The sequence below is a fragment of the Mchenga conophoros genome, linkage group LG15 (assembly GCF_057382185.1).
Source record: "Mchenga conophoros isolate Kocher_MC1m ecotype Shallow Benthic linkage group LG15, M_conophoros_male_GT1.1, whole genome shotgun sequence".
NCBI classification, from domain to species: domain Eukaryota; kingdom Metazoa; phylum Chordata; class Actinopteri; order Cichliformes; family Cichlidae; genus Mchenga; species Mchenga conophoros.
In genome coordinates, this window is record NC_140540.1 from 15,302,768 (window position 1) to 15,317,935 (window position 15,168).

General features: G+C 43.2%; 1 protein-coding gene across 8 annotated transcripts in view; it reads right to left on the reverse strand.

Moving 5' to 3' along the window:
- The window catches only part of gphnb (gephyrin b), a 112,807-nt gene extending 99,750 nt beyond the window's left edge, over positions 1 to 13,057 (reverse strand). For 7 of the 8 annotated variants that reach the window (XR_014888647.1, XM_085247497.1, XM_085247496.1 and 4 more), the window contains exon 1: positions 12,868 to 13,013. Coding sequence is in view for 7 of the 8 variants with exons in the window: in XM_085247497.1 (XP_085103623.1) it covers positions 12,868 to 12,931 (64 nt within the window). In the remaining variant the exon portion in view is untranslated. Of the gene's footprint in view, positions 1 to 12,867 lie in introns of all 8 variants that reach the window. The other variant, XM_085247498.1, reaches the window with a different exon arrangement.
- Between the last annotated feature and the right edge of the window lie 2,111 nt (positions 13,058 to 15,168).

The following is a 15,168-nucleotide window of genomic DNA, read 5'->3' on the forward strand; positions in this document are numbered from 1 at the left end:
CAAACATACATGTGCAAGCAAGACAGTGACTTAAATTATCGCTGTCAATTATGAATGCAATTGCAGCATTGTCTCCATAGCGACACCAAACACTGCAGGGGAAAACCTTCATAATGGGGACCACCAAACATGATGGTTAGTGAGAATACATTTTCAAAAGAAGAAAAAGAAACAAAACAATAACAACAACCCCCCCAGTGTGGCACCTTTGCATTTGTTGTTTCTAAAATAGAAGCAATTCAGATGACGGAGGTTCCCAGAAGCATGTGTCACACACATCAATCAGCACGTCTCACCTCGACATGGCTGGTCTTGTGGCCTCGGGAAGGACGGATAATGGTGGGAGGGAAGAGGTCTGAAGAAGTGACGAGCCAATGGATAAGCTGGCAGAAAGTCAAGAAGCAGTGGAAGGGCCATTGCCAAGGGTGACAGCCAGAAGTCACACAGCACCACAGCACTTCCCAGAGGTCCTTTTCCTCCTTCTTGACTCGTGTTTTTGTTCTTATGAATGGCTGATGTTGTGTGCTGCTGACTGATGCTTTCTAACCTCTTTTATTTGCATGTCTGAATGAACATTAAAGGGCTTGTGGTTTTCAATCGTGCACACCTTTTGGGAGAAAAATATTACCGTTTTGAAAAATTATTTTTTCACTTGTCATAACTTTGCTTTGACTTACTCTGTTTTGCCTCCTGTGTTTCATTCCTCATCCCTCTTCAAACTGCACCCCACTCTCCTGCTCTGTTTGGCAAACAATAACAAAATGTCGAAATACTGGAAACCTGAGTGATGTTGACATAAATGAAGTTCCCCGTCTCTTCTTGCAGGGAAGCAAATTTAATAGCTGCTGCACTACATAGAAGATCTCAGAAGCCCCCCTCTCAGCGCATTACTCCTGTCACTGATGGTGGTCCGGGGGTGGGGGTGGGGGCATTTTGTTACATGGCTCATGCAGCATGTCTTGCATTTTGCCATTAAAGTTATTTAGCTGATAAGTATATTGGAAAATTTTAGAAATGAAATGTTTGCATGAAAAGGGGAACTACCTAAGAGTATCTCCTAGAAGTCTTTCACTCCTTATATTGTTGCTGCACAACGGAAGTGGCTAAAACTTATGCAGCAGCTATGAGATTCGTCTACACTTCCCCTGTTTTGCTTACACTGCAGGTATTGCCAATTTGGGAAAATAATTGCGAGAGGAGATAACATGTCTTCGTTTTCCTGAAGCCTTCATTACTTGCTGTGTTAAGTAGACACATATCTTTGGCCAAACGGAATGTGATCACATTTCAGTAATTCCTGTGCATCTTTATGAGATTGACAGATACGCAAACATACTGTGCAGGCTCGCTTTCATGGATGTCTGACTTGGACAAAATGCTTTCCTGGGTCTTCATATATTCATTATACTAGAGTTCAAGGAGTTGCAGTGTACACATAACTCTACAGCACTCGGCCCATGATTTGCTCTTGGTTAACATCAATTGTCTTAAATCAAAAGTATTTCCAAAAAGTGGATGATGATCAGCTTCTAGCGACAAGTCTTTGCACTCTGCTTTGCTAGACATTTAATTTTTGTTTCCACAGTCTGTTATCTGTTGTATAGCTTACGCTTAATGTAGTCTTACTCATCCAGACTAGGGAACACTTTTGCTTGGCATTTTACGGTTGGCGCGTGCATTTTCTGTATACGTCAGTCATATTCACTTATCTGTGCAAAGCCAAAATTTTCATCAAGATTAAAATTCAATTAATTGTGCAGTCCTAACTTATACCTTTCCATGCCCCAAATTCTAACACTGCTTCTGCACTAAAAATCTGCACTCTCCAAGCCAAAATCAACACTATTTAATTGGTGCCATTTATATATTGTCTCTGATCTTGGTTGTAGTGTGCCTTTGAATGAATTTGTCTGCCATGACATGACATAAAAAAGGCTGATAATAATACAGTTTCTGCTGACGTTACCTACGATCAATAAAAAAAATCCAGGAAATTATCCTCCGGTCTTATCACCAAAATTAACATGCATTGAGCCCCAGAAAATCAGAAAATTAAACCAATATGGTAACAATAGATTCAAGTATTATAACAGACATAGTGATTTGTGTGTGCATCCAACCAGAAAACACCAGCAGTGTATATCAAGCAGGTAGTGGGCAGCTCAGACAGTAACAGACACCAAATATAAGCAAGGTGTTTACTGTGAGGATCTCAACATAATTGATGTGTCCAGCAGCCGGCATTTTGAGGGACAAATCTGATTTCATCATGATTATGTCAGACATATTTCAAATCTGTACAACACATCTAAATTATATCGAGGTTCTAGCTACAGTATGTTTAGTGTCAGTGGGGGAGGACGCTCTCTGGCTGAAGAACTACTAGATCGCATTAGGAAAAGGAGTTGAGCTGCTATTTAAATTAAAGAAACAGAATATTTACGTCCAGATGAACAGAATCAACTTTTGGAGAATATTTATGGATCTTTTGGGCCAACTGAAATGTTGTATTGCATTGAAGCAGACACCAGGTGAGACAATCCAGAAACCAAAGCATTTGTTTCAAGAAAATGAGGCCCTACCTATAGACTATTAGCATTGTTACCCTAGCCCCTGCTCTCAACAAGGAGCTCCCTGTCTCATCAGCACCCAGTCAGTCTGCAACAAATCTTAGATACAGGCGATCTGACCTTGTCCTCAGAGTAAAACATGGTGGAAGCATATGTTTCAGACGCCTGTTAGATCAGGAATGATAAAGTCGCATGGTGGCATCTCAGCACATGGAGGCCACTGATGCTTTTCCCCTTCGTTCTTTTTCCATCATCGTTTATCTTTTGCTTCCTCCAGCCCTAATTAACAGCTCAAGCCAAGACAGAGGATCCAGCATTAAGAGTAACTCATCAGTTAAAACCACCACTCTATCTTTTATCTCCATCTCTATCTCCATCACTCAGCAGCTTCTCTCCTCGCACAGGTCATCGCAGAAGACGGACCTGAGCAAAGGAGGGGGGCACCCCTTGCTGTCTGTAGACAGCCCAGAAGTGTCCTTCATCTCAAAAGTTTAGCGTTCTTGGAAACATATAAACATATAATACATATAATAAACAATTATTTAACAATAACTTTGCTTCTGATCATTTTAAAGGGCATGGGATATATCTCCTGATGGTAAATGGGTTATTTATTTTACTGTTCTTGTTGTTTTTTTTGTTTTGTTTTTTACAACAATTAACCTTATTTGTTCTCTTGCTCCAAAGGTCAAATTACATTGTTGTCAAAGTGCAAAACTTCTCTTGGAAAAGAAGACAGAAAAAGTAGAGTAATTGCAGTACTTACTCTGTACTTTGATCCAAGCCATTTCAGGTGAAATAGGTGAAAAATATTTAAATATACACAAATTTTTGTACTGAGAACAAAAACCAATAGATCTTAAATTACATAAATGCAGTAGTGACTCTTACACTGCACTGAAGTAAAACAAATGGTAAATAACTTCTTCAAAAGTTCAATAGCAAAAACACTGGGCTCGATTCCTCCATTCTCATTTATGATTTCCCTGCCTTTGACCATGAGAAGCAACAACATAGCATGATGGTGCCACCACATTTTTCTGGAAAAGTCTGCACTAAACAGGAGATGAGGAATGCCTGTCAAGAGTGGCTTTCCTCTAAATACTCCTTCATAAAATTGATGGAGTGCTCCTGAGATGGTTGGATTTTAGGCCAGGTGCTTCTCTTACCTCTGCAGAGGACATCAATCCTGGAACTCAGTGGCCATGAGATTTGTGGTGACCTCCCAGAGAAAAGACACTGGCCTGAGCAAAGGAGTTCAGTCTCGGTTGTGCTCAGTTACTCAGTTTAGCTGGACAGCTGCAGTCCCAGTGGTCCCAAACTTCTTCCTATTGAGGCCACTGAGTGAGCACTCAGACGTTTCGAAGTGGATTTTAGACTTTTGCTCACTGCTACATATTTCATAGACACTCAGAGAGTTCCTTTGACTTCATGGCTTGTTTTTGTCCTGATGTACAGTATAATTGTGGCACCTTATAGAAAGGGGCGTGCCTTTAAAAATTACATTTAATTAATTACGTTTGCCACAGCTGAGCTCCAATCAAGGTCTAGAGTCATCTCAAGGGCAATCATAGGCAATATGCACCTGACTCTCAAGTGTCATGACAATGAGTCTGAATACTTTTGTAAAACAGAGTTTTCAGTTTATTTTTTGTCACTGGTGCAAAAAGTTTGAATTGTTTTTAATTGGTTTAAACGAAATGCGAATACTTACTAAAGCAACTGTATGCAAATGTCTATCATATTGATAATAATAACATAATAATTTCAGTCAAGAGAGCTGGTAATAGCTCATGACCTTATGATGCCTTTTTAGAAATTTGTAGCTAAGAACTAATTGTAATAAATTTTATCAGGTACACCTGTTCACCTGTTCTTTTATGGAAATAGCTAATCAGCCAATCAGGTGGAAGCAGCTCATTGATTTAGGCATGTAGACATGGTCAAGACAACCTGCTGAAGTTCAAACTGAACATCAGACCGGAGTAGAAGGGTGATTTAAGTGACTTTGAATGTGGCATCATCAGAAATAGCTGATCTGTTGGGATTTTCCCACACAACACTCTTCGAGGTTTACCAAACACCTTCTGTAAAGGAGAAAATATCTAGTGAGCGACAGCTCTCAGGGTTGATCGTCGAGTCAGAGGAGAATGGCTTCAAGTTGGTAGGAAGGCAAAGCAGCTCAAATAAACACTTGCTGGAACCAAGAGATGAAGATGAGTATTTCTGAATGTGCAACACACTGAACTTTGAAGCAGATGGGCTACAGCAGCAGCAGACCACACTGGGTTGGTCAGCTAAGAACAAGGACCTAAATCATGAGGCTATGATTCACAAAACTGGACAACAGAAGACTGGAGAAATGTTGCCTTGTCTCGATCTCTGTAGTCATATTCAGATGTTAGAGTCAGAATTTGGTATAAAGAACATGAAAGCATGGCGCCATTCAACCTTGTCACAACAATTCAAACTGGTGGTGGTGGCATAATGCTGTTGTTTCTGATCACGTCCCTTTATGCAAACACTGTGATCACCATCTTCGTGATGTCTCCTTCCAGCAGGATAATACATCATGTCACAAAGCTCAAAAAATCTCTATGAGTTCTATGCACTCAAATGGCTCCCACAGTCGGCAGAGCACCTTTGGGATGTGGTGGAACAGGAGAGTGACATGCATGTGTTGGCAAGAAAACATCACACAGATGCCATAGAGATATCCTGTCAGTCAGGATAGTCTTTCCTGTTTATCATCAATCATTTCAAGTTAAGTGCTTCGACTAAAAAGCTCCATTCATCTATGTTCTTAACTGCCTAGGGTCACAGGTGGTGGGATAATACCTATGCCAACCCACACTGCGCAAGAGGAGAGGTACACCATGTACAGGTAGCCAGACTATCACAAAGCTAACAATTCCAAATCCTTCATTCTAAAAATACCAAGCACAAATGTCCTTTTCTTGTCTAAACTGCTTATCGCGTCAAATGAATGACAGACTGTAGCACTGCTTTATGCCTAGAGGGAGTGGGAACCAACCAACTCTCCTACACCTACGCGTTTAGTCTGGGAATGGCTTTCCAGGCAGCTCCGACGGAGCTCTTCTCTGGAGAGTTGACAAGAGCCTACATAAGCGGAGGAGACCCCGCCAATACAGTCTGCCTCTTGTTCTAACTCGCAATTCCAACTGAAGACTATTTAGAGTAAGGGAGAATCATTTCCATGGGCTATGAAAGCAGAGACAGAGAAAGAGAGAAAGCCAGAGAGAGTGAGGGGTGTGTGCAATGGAGAGGAGAGGACAGGAGAGTAGAGGGGAGTCACCCCCCTCCCGGCCCAGCACACCCTGCAATCCCCACTACTAGATGCTGAAAATAATTCCTTTGCAGTGAAGACTTAATTCTCATTCTGTGTTCGTGTCCCTGATCCCGTATTGTCTATTCTGGTCATGTGGTCTGCCTGCCTTACTGCTGTCCGCTGTGACAGCTGTGTGTGTATGTGTATTTGATGCAGAGAGCGAGCGAGTGAGAGAGAGAGAGAGAGAGAGAGAGAACGAGTGAGAAAAGGGTCAGTCTGTGTATTACCTACTGCTACAGTATGAGCTGCACCCATACAAAAGACAAATCCTTGTCTGACCACATGCAAATAAAGGGCCTAGATAGATGTAGAGTCCAAAGAGGAACCATTAAGGTGCATGCCTGCGTTTTAACAACGGCATCACTTTGCCTTCCATGCCTATGGGATTGTAACATGATGAACATTTCCAGTTTGACAGCCTGCTGGAAGCCTACGCATCAGTGATGATGCAGGCAACAACCACCAAAGTCTAAATAAATACAAAGAAATCCCTCAGATTTGGCTCAGAGATGATCTAAAAATACTGGAATCAGATGAGAAATAAGCAGCAGGAACAAGTATATGCTCATTTTTTTTTCTCCCGATTTAGCGCTTCTGTTCCAAGTGTATCCCTCTCAGACTAGCATATTGTTGAACAGATGCCCACATATCATTGCAAGGGATCACTCCAGTAACAGCTCATAGATGATTCAACCGTACGCAGACACAAAGAGTAGGGTCAAAACAGGAAAAAGGAGGAATAAAATCATGCTAGTGGGTAGACACACGCCTGGGGCTCACTGATTCCCATTCAAACCACGTATCTTTATATCACCAGAGAACCGACTGTTAACATTTATTTTGTGTTTTTGTTATCCTGTCATGATGTCAGCTTTGTCAGGATATTACGTTTGCCTGTCTAAGCGTCAGCGAAGTGGAAAATGGGAAGGAATGATAATAATCTTGTGATGCTAATGGGATCAATGACAGGCTGGTGGCCACGAGGGAGTTAGCAATGACTTTTTTGAGCTTGCTTTGTAGTGTAGTTGTGCATTTTTTGCCATTGCCTATGGATAACTGGCCAAATGAAGAAAACACGACACTACAACAGCTACAATGAGTTTGAGAACATCTTCCAGATTGAAAGATTGTACTGCTGTTAACTGTACAGACAACCAGAAAAGTGCGTAAACAGTTATTTGCTTCTTTCAGTACATAGTGCTGTTATTAAAAAGCAAAGAGTTTAACTGAAAAGGATGCAAATTTCGAATTAAATCTGTCTTATATCACATTTTTTTCATATAAAAATAGGCTAAACTACATATCCCATATCACTTATCCATCCAGTACCGCCACGCACTGTCATTTTACATCCTTCCTTAGTGACAATCGGTGTCCATTGTGGATAGGTTGCCAGTCAAACACAGATCACACACCTTTACACCTACGGGTCGATTAGGTTAACCTAACCTTCATCTCATCAGACTGTGGGAGGAAGCCTGAGCACCTGCTGAAAATCCACAGGCTAGAGGAGAACATGCACACTCTGCAAGAAGCCAAAACCTTTCTTTAAGATCCTATTTCATTTAACATTTGCAGACAACACTGATCAGTCTCCTGGCTCTTGTTTGTTTAATGCTTGAAGCCATAAGGTAATCCCACAATGGCTTCCCACCAGCAAAAAAAATGTCCATTTGCTTGTTTGCAACAAAGCAACAGCCCCTGGGGGATGAAAAATAAAACCAACACGTATGTGCCAAAAACATTGCAGTTCCTGGAATCGCCACTTGGCTCCAAAACCAAGTCAATCCCCATAGATTCCAATATTAAAATGGCTTTAGAGCATAAAATATGCCTACATGAATAGTTTACAGCCTGGTATAAAAATGGATTTGGTATCTATTGATAAATTCTCCCTTATTTAATGTTAATTTCATTAGGCCGTAAATAAGAAACAGCTTCTGATTGCAGCTGTAGCCGATATCTGTTTGCCGAATGACTGAGCTGAACCTCTCAACCATGTTTGCGGTGTTGTTGTCTTTAGTTCATTTCTACTATTTCATTAGTAACTTAGCATTGCTGCCCTTCACCTCCCCTAATTCAGACATGGAACTGGAACTCTAGGCCATACTGGGAGTGCTGCTGCTGCACTTAATGAAAGATGAATTACAGGGCTTGCAGTTAATTGTAAAAACAGACCATGCAGAACATGTGTTCCTTGTTTTGGTTTGCCAACATTTTTATTTATATGTTATTTAACACTAATTATCAGGTATCTGTGTGATTCAATCCTACAATTTATGGATGCAGTTTGCCAACCTCCCTGTAGCTTGCCAATTAATGCAGCAATAATAATGACCATATTGTCTAAATGCCGTCACTGTTGGCTCTAAAAAAAAAGCCCAAGATGGGAATGGCCACAATGCCAAAAACTGCACTTTGCTTTGTTGAGTCATAAATAGACACTAAGAGGAAATTGCTCCATTATTTGGCACACACCCGTGTTGTTTGGTGACACCCGATAGCATTTTGGTCAAGGTACGCTGGCAAGCTGCTCCACCTCTTGCTGACTTGACTCCTGTTACTCTTGAGAGCCTCTTTAGCACCTAAGTTGTTAAGGTGAGTTTGGGATAAACTCCAGAGATTAAATTACGTGGAAAAGCTGATTAAATAGTTATTATCCCATCTGCAGCCAGACAAGCACACACACAAGAAGGTACACTTACATCTCCGCAATCCCGTGAGCCTGCACACTTGCACACGAGCAAAATACATTAAGGCAGAAGGGAACTAATGCAAAATTTTTGTGGTTGAAATTTTTGGGGCACTGTTCAATAAGCAGGGGAAATACATATATGTTCAAAAAATAATTACTTTACTCTCCTACTTCTTTTTTCTGTTGTTCTGTCTCATTTTTAGGACAGCATGTTGGGTCTTTAACTCAGCAATAAAATGCAGACTTCATATGATTAAAAAAAAAAAGACCACCATCCTTTCCAAATGAATGCTTCATTCATTCATTCTGATGAGATTCACAGAATTAGTTCTACTTAAGAGAGGAATGGAGAGCGTGATCTAAATGTGGTTGTTTTGGGAAGCTTGCCTGCTGTCAGTTCATGTCTTTCTGATAGACATGTAAGTTTGGAGAGATGCCCACATGTCCCTGAGCCTCTCTGAGTTCTTAAAACCAAGGAAGATAGAAAAAGAGAAAAAAATATATGTGTGGGGTGGGGAGGTAGAGACAAGACCGAGAAAGGGGTACAAGGAGATCGGAGAGGGAAAAACATGTGCTGACTGTCGCACAGTGGAGCTTTCCTGCCTCGGCTCTTCGTCGGAAGCTTGGTGGTTAGGTTGTGTCCAAGTCTCTTTGAGGAAAGGCTAGCGTTAACCCACACACAACATCCACCATCAATGGAGTTTTCAGTGGGCTGCGAATCAAGCCACACATCCAAGAGCATCCGTGGCGTTTGCACGGGGCGCTGCCGTGTAATAATACTGTATGGTCCCACACATACGTGCCAGCTTTGCACAGATTAAAAGCCACTGAATGCCTTTTGCTGCTCTCTCTCTCTCTTTCTCACTCAGTCTCTCTCTTACACGCTCTCTCAGTGTGCGTGATCATGGGAGGTATGCATACAGAGGCTATATTTGGGGCTGGGGGGATTTGGAAGCTGTGTTTCCCAGCCAGAGCTTGGTATTACTACACAAAGATGAAGAGCAAAGCGGAGTCACATGCAAATGCACATACTGTGCATGCAAAGGACACACACATACACACACAATTCAGACAAAAACTGGAGCGAACCTGGACCTCAGAAGGCAAGATGTCATAGAATAGTCAAAATTTTTGCCATATTTTTATACAAAGTACATTTTGTAAATGCATAATATACATCATGCCAAGTCAGACCACTAATTTAGCAAGAAATATATGACATGTGAGTGTTTGAATGGAGCACGCAAATGCATATGCAACAAACAAGAACACACTCACAGGAAGTGAGTGCGTAGATGAGTGCTCAGACCCTGAGGCAGGCCCAGGGTGGGAGGCATAGGACAATTAAAATTCACGGTAAAGTGGAAGAAACACAGACAGTTCGAAAGTAGCCACTGAGCAATCATGCATAAAAATACACAACCACACAAGCACTTACATACAGGTAGACGCAAAAAAATAAAACAAGCACACACAAAGGTTGAGCTCAGCGTGAGAAGCTTTCATCCACTCCTAACAAAGCTCATATTTTCAATGTGATATCTTTGACAAGTGACAGCATGTTCACCCCAATTATCCAGTTTTCTACCTCCCTCTCCTCACAAATAAACCCCACCTCTTCCTCAAACGTTCAACAAAATACATACATTACCTCCCCCCCCTCTCTCTCTTTCTCTCTAATACACACACACACACTTGGAGATGCCAGCTCACCTCTCCTGCACTGTGTCCAGGGTCTAAACAGAGATGTCCCCTGGGCTCTGTCACCTGTCTAAAGAGATGTGGGGCTAAGTGATGGAGGAGGATGAGCCAAGGTCTCATCTGCTCCCTGGTGACTGAATGCAGGAGTGGACGGGTGACCTTTGACCCTGGCAGAAAAGGAGATTGAGCAACGCTCCAGACTCCATTAGCATTCTGCTCACACACACGGCCCATACCATAGCAGACTCGGAATGAACACTGTCGATGTAGAAGACTGAGGCTTAGCAACAAGGTTCTGAGTTGTAAGAGAGATTCAGTCAACCTGAATGCTTTGCTTCTTTCTGGCATCACAGCAGGGGAGTTTTTTTTTTTTTGCTGTCAAAATACATCATCTCTCAGTAAATTCCCCAAAAGGAGAAAAAAAACCCACCCAAAACAAAACACGCAGAGGTTATTGTAGTAATCCTAGCATGATTAGAGTCTTAAAAGACCAGGGGTCAGGTACAACATGGGAACTTAATGCCATTGTGCACCATTTCCTGCAGGATTTTCCCCTCACGCCTTTGATGCTTTGTTTCACCTGACAGTGCGAGCCTTCCTTTTCCATATGCACACACAAATACATCAAAAAGACAAATAAGCTGTCGGTTGTGTCTCTGTGCGTCTCAACATCGGCATATGTATGCGGGAATTGTCAACACTGCACAGCAAGATCAAACTGGCAATCTGTCAGTTTTCTGGGGATACAGTTGGGGATTTAAGTGACTGATGACACACACAGAAATTAACAGACTCTAATGTGGCGTGGGCCTTAATGTCAGTTTAAAAAAAATGAAAAAGGGATGAGTATCCTTTGACCTCCAGTTGGTGATGAACATAAGCCACCTAACAGCCACCAACATAATCAGAATCCACAAGAAAAGCTTACTTCCAATTTTAATGCCAAATCCTCATCAGCCGATGACTATTTCTCTTTGGAACTCCCCATCATACAGCCCAAAAACGATGATGTAGATAAGAAGAGAAATCAAAGTGGCTTGGGATGCGTTTATCCTCCGCTACATTCCCGGCTGTATCTACCTCATGCAGTATTTACTGTGGTAGGGTCAGTACCGCACTGATTTGTGAGTGACGCTTGGATTTCAGCACCACGGACAGCGCGTTGCCTCTTTCCTCCAGCGCTAGGAGAGGAGGGAGAGGAGGAGGAGGGATGGAGATGGAGACGAGTGGTTGTGGTGGTGGTGTTGTTGTTGGTGATGGAGGGGGTTTCCCTGGCAGATTTCAGCAGAGGGTCTACACAGTCATTCCTCCATCGCTGCAAACCGCCTACTACCTCCTCCGTACTGGATTTCCATACGGAGGAATACCATATGTGTGTGAGAGAGATCACGGCTTTTCATGAAATATTGATCGATCCAGCCTCATGGACACGGAGAGGAAGAGAGAGGGAAAGGGAGGGGGTGAGGGGGGAAGGTTGGAGGGGGGGTGGAGGGGGGGTATTCCTTTGCACAGCCTTTATCATGCTCCCACTACCAGCACCGATATCGTCTCCATCCCTCCCTCCCTCGCTCCATATCACTAAAAAAAGCAAATCTGTTTCATTTACTTTCCGATCATGACCACAACTGCTGATTTTCGCCTCGCCTTATGCTTTACCGATTTGAAACATGACAAAGCAGCAGTCTAACACACACACACGCGCGCGTGACAGATATGGGTAAAATGAAGGCCGGCGGCGACCAGATCCAACACCATCCGCCGTCTCATAGCCTCACATCGCATCTAAACGCAGAACGTTTCCAGTGTTGGTAAGCGAGAGACGCGCCGTCATCGCTCTGCGTTCAGAGGAATGTCGGGATTCACCGGTGTGTTCAGCCCTACCAAACCGAGCCAGAGCTGTTATCATACAGCCCAAACTTCTCGGTCGGCAATGTCATTCACAAAATAACCCCCAGTGAGCCGTCTAACACTCATTTCACTGAATTTCTCACATCAGCCACTGCTCTAAATAGGCCAAAGATGCGCTCATCATCATCACCACCACATCCACCTTCAGCAACTGTCGTGAGCAGCACTTAAAAAAATGCTGTGGTCAGTTGGGTGTCCGTAATGCAACATAGAGGCTGAGCATCTTCAGTATCGACACAACACACGGTCAGCTGTAATTCTCAGCTTTGACAAGCAGATAGGGGCATGAATTATTCAATGCACAAACTGAGCGCTTCTTCTTCTTCAGCATCAGCAGCAGGGAAAACGGCTCGACAAGAAATCTACACACGCCAATGCAGAGCCCACATTTACCACATTAGCACTGGTTGTCATGCATACCGGTAAGAGAGGAGAGAGGGGGGAAAAAAACCCCAAGACCCGGCTTTAAATCAGCGTCGCCTTCAAGAGGCTGAAAAAAAAAATCAGCGAGAGACTCAGAGCCGCCGCCGCCGCCAAGCAAAGCCAGCCGACACGTATGAAGAACCGGGCCGGCAGCCGGCGGAAATGAATTCACAGAAACATGAGCGAAAGATGAAACGGGCGGTGGACATTTCTGCGTTTACCTGTCAAGACTCCGACCCGGATTTGGTGGTCGTGGTTCGTTAAAATCATCCCGTCTGACGCCATGTTCAGCAGCGCTGTCGCCCGCACCGAGAACTCACGGCAGGGCCCAGAGCCGATCGCATCGAACTTAGTCGGGAGAGGGAGGGGAGGAGGAGGAAGAGGAGGAGGAGGAAGCTCTGGAGGAGGGCTGGGATACAGCAATAAATAAATAAATAAATAAATAAATAGACGAGAGGAGTAGAACGCCGAGCGATCATCGGGACACCTACAGATAAGCGGGCAGGATGCGGGGGCCGTTTAAACCGCACACATCACTCTGCTGGCCGCCAGCCACGGTTGTAGTGTGGATCCTAGATTATTTCTTATGGAGACCATTATTTTCTGAGAAGGCTTTTAGGGAGACTGATTAACAGTAGTTACGTCTGCAGACGTCACTCAGTTTATATGTCATGCATCCTTCGGAGCTAGGAAGGCTTCATGGACCCTAAAACGTGATTAATAACAGCATCCTTTCTACGATCTGAAAACCCAATTAAGCCCCTTCCTCCGTCCAGCTCTTCCTTTTTAAGATGCCACCTGCTTTATTAGATTAAAGGGGGGCCCTCAAACAGCAAGGTCAACACTCTAGAGATGTTGCGGCTGTGTCTCAATGCAAAGGCTTAAGAGGAGATCACAGTCTGACCTGTAAAAATGCAACTACATCCCTGGGCAAAAAAGCACCGCTGCTATTTATGGACTGGCCTCATGCTTCCATGGTGTATTATTCTCATTGGGGGGGGGGGGGGGGGGGGAATCTATCATAATTCATCAGCACAGGTATATGAGCACACTAAAGGAGGAAGAAATGAGACAGCTCCTCTAGGTTTTTTATCAGTGTTGCCATATTCCTGTCCAATGACCCAACCAAGTGCATGGCACAGTTTCCACTCTTTTCTTACTCATCTGTTACACAGCGAAGCATCAGGGGTGCTCTGACAAGGACATGAAACAAGACATTCAAGGGCTTATTGAACGCCTTCCTGATCTTCCCTGGAAGTTTGATGTCCTGTTGTGCACTGTTGCCTTGCACTGCATACCTCAGTTGGATACCAGTTACATAACCTGTCCGAGCTAAATGCTCCCGGTCCTGTTTTTTCTCTCTTTAAATTCACATTTATTAAGGCCATGGAATACATACCACGCATCTTCATGTACTTTTTCTTTAAAAAACAAGAAAACAAAAAAAACCCCAAAAAAAACAATGCACACAGTCAAAAACCTTACATATACAATATACAAATAAAATGGGTGCAATCATTTTATTATTACTGACAGACAAATTCAAAACTATTTACCCCAAAATGCAAAGCACTGGAAATAGTCTTCTTTGAAATGAATACATCAAAGAGGTGGTACGATTTACAGAAGGGTGATGAGAACCTGAATGAAGCGAGGGTCTGGAGAAGGCCACACCCAAGATTCACAGACAAAACAACGTAGTACACCAACACGCAGAGAAAAAAGGGAGGGGAAAAAAGAAAGAGTCAATGCTTTTTTTGACTTTCTTTTAGAAACGCTGAAAAACATGTTCAATTCGATTCAATTCAATGAAATTTTATTTATATAGCGCCACATCACAACAGTAGTTGCCTCTAGGTGCTTTATATTATGAGGTAAAGTGCGATAATACAGATGTCCGGTATTCTTCCCTCCAGCACAGCATCACAAAAGCTTACACATCTGTCAGCTTGTCAATGAGACACCAGTGTTAAATACTTACCAATTGTTAATAGTGAGGATTAGCATGCCCAGATGAACTGCGCATATGTGCACATACAATGCAAACAGACGGTGCCTCTCTCTTTCTCTTGCTCTCTCACACACACATACACAAATATTCGCAGACACACTCTGTGGTCCAGAGCTGGCAAGCTTTCCTGGAAGGCTGGAATTCCCTAGTTGGCATAGAGAGGGAAACTGAGAAAAAAAGATAGTAGAGGAGAGATGTACAGAGGAGGGGAGGGAGGGAGTCATCAGGCTGAAGACATTGGGGACCCCATCTGGTGTGTAGAGGACTGTGTTTATGTAGTGTGCAAATAAGTATGCTTGTGCACAAGTGCGTGTTATAATGATGGTGTAATTACCTCACTGTCGGTCGAGCTGCTCGCTGTTCATGGCTAGGTGACGGGGAGGCAAGGGCCATCGCTCTCCCCTTTTGCCTCACCATCCATCACAATAAAAAGCGGAGCCTCGGTAGACAGAGAGAGCCGTAAACATATGCATCCTCATCTTTGTGGTGAGCGCAGGGAATCCCCTTGTTT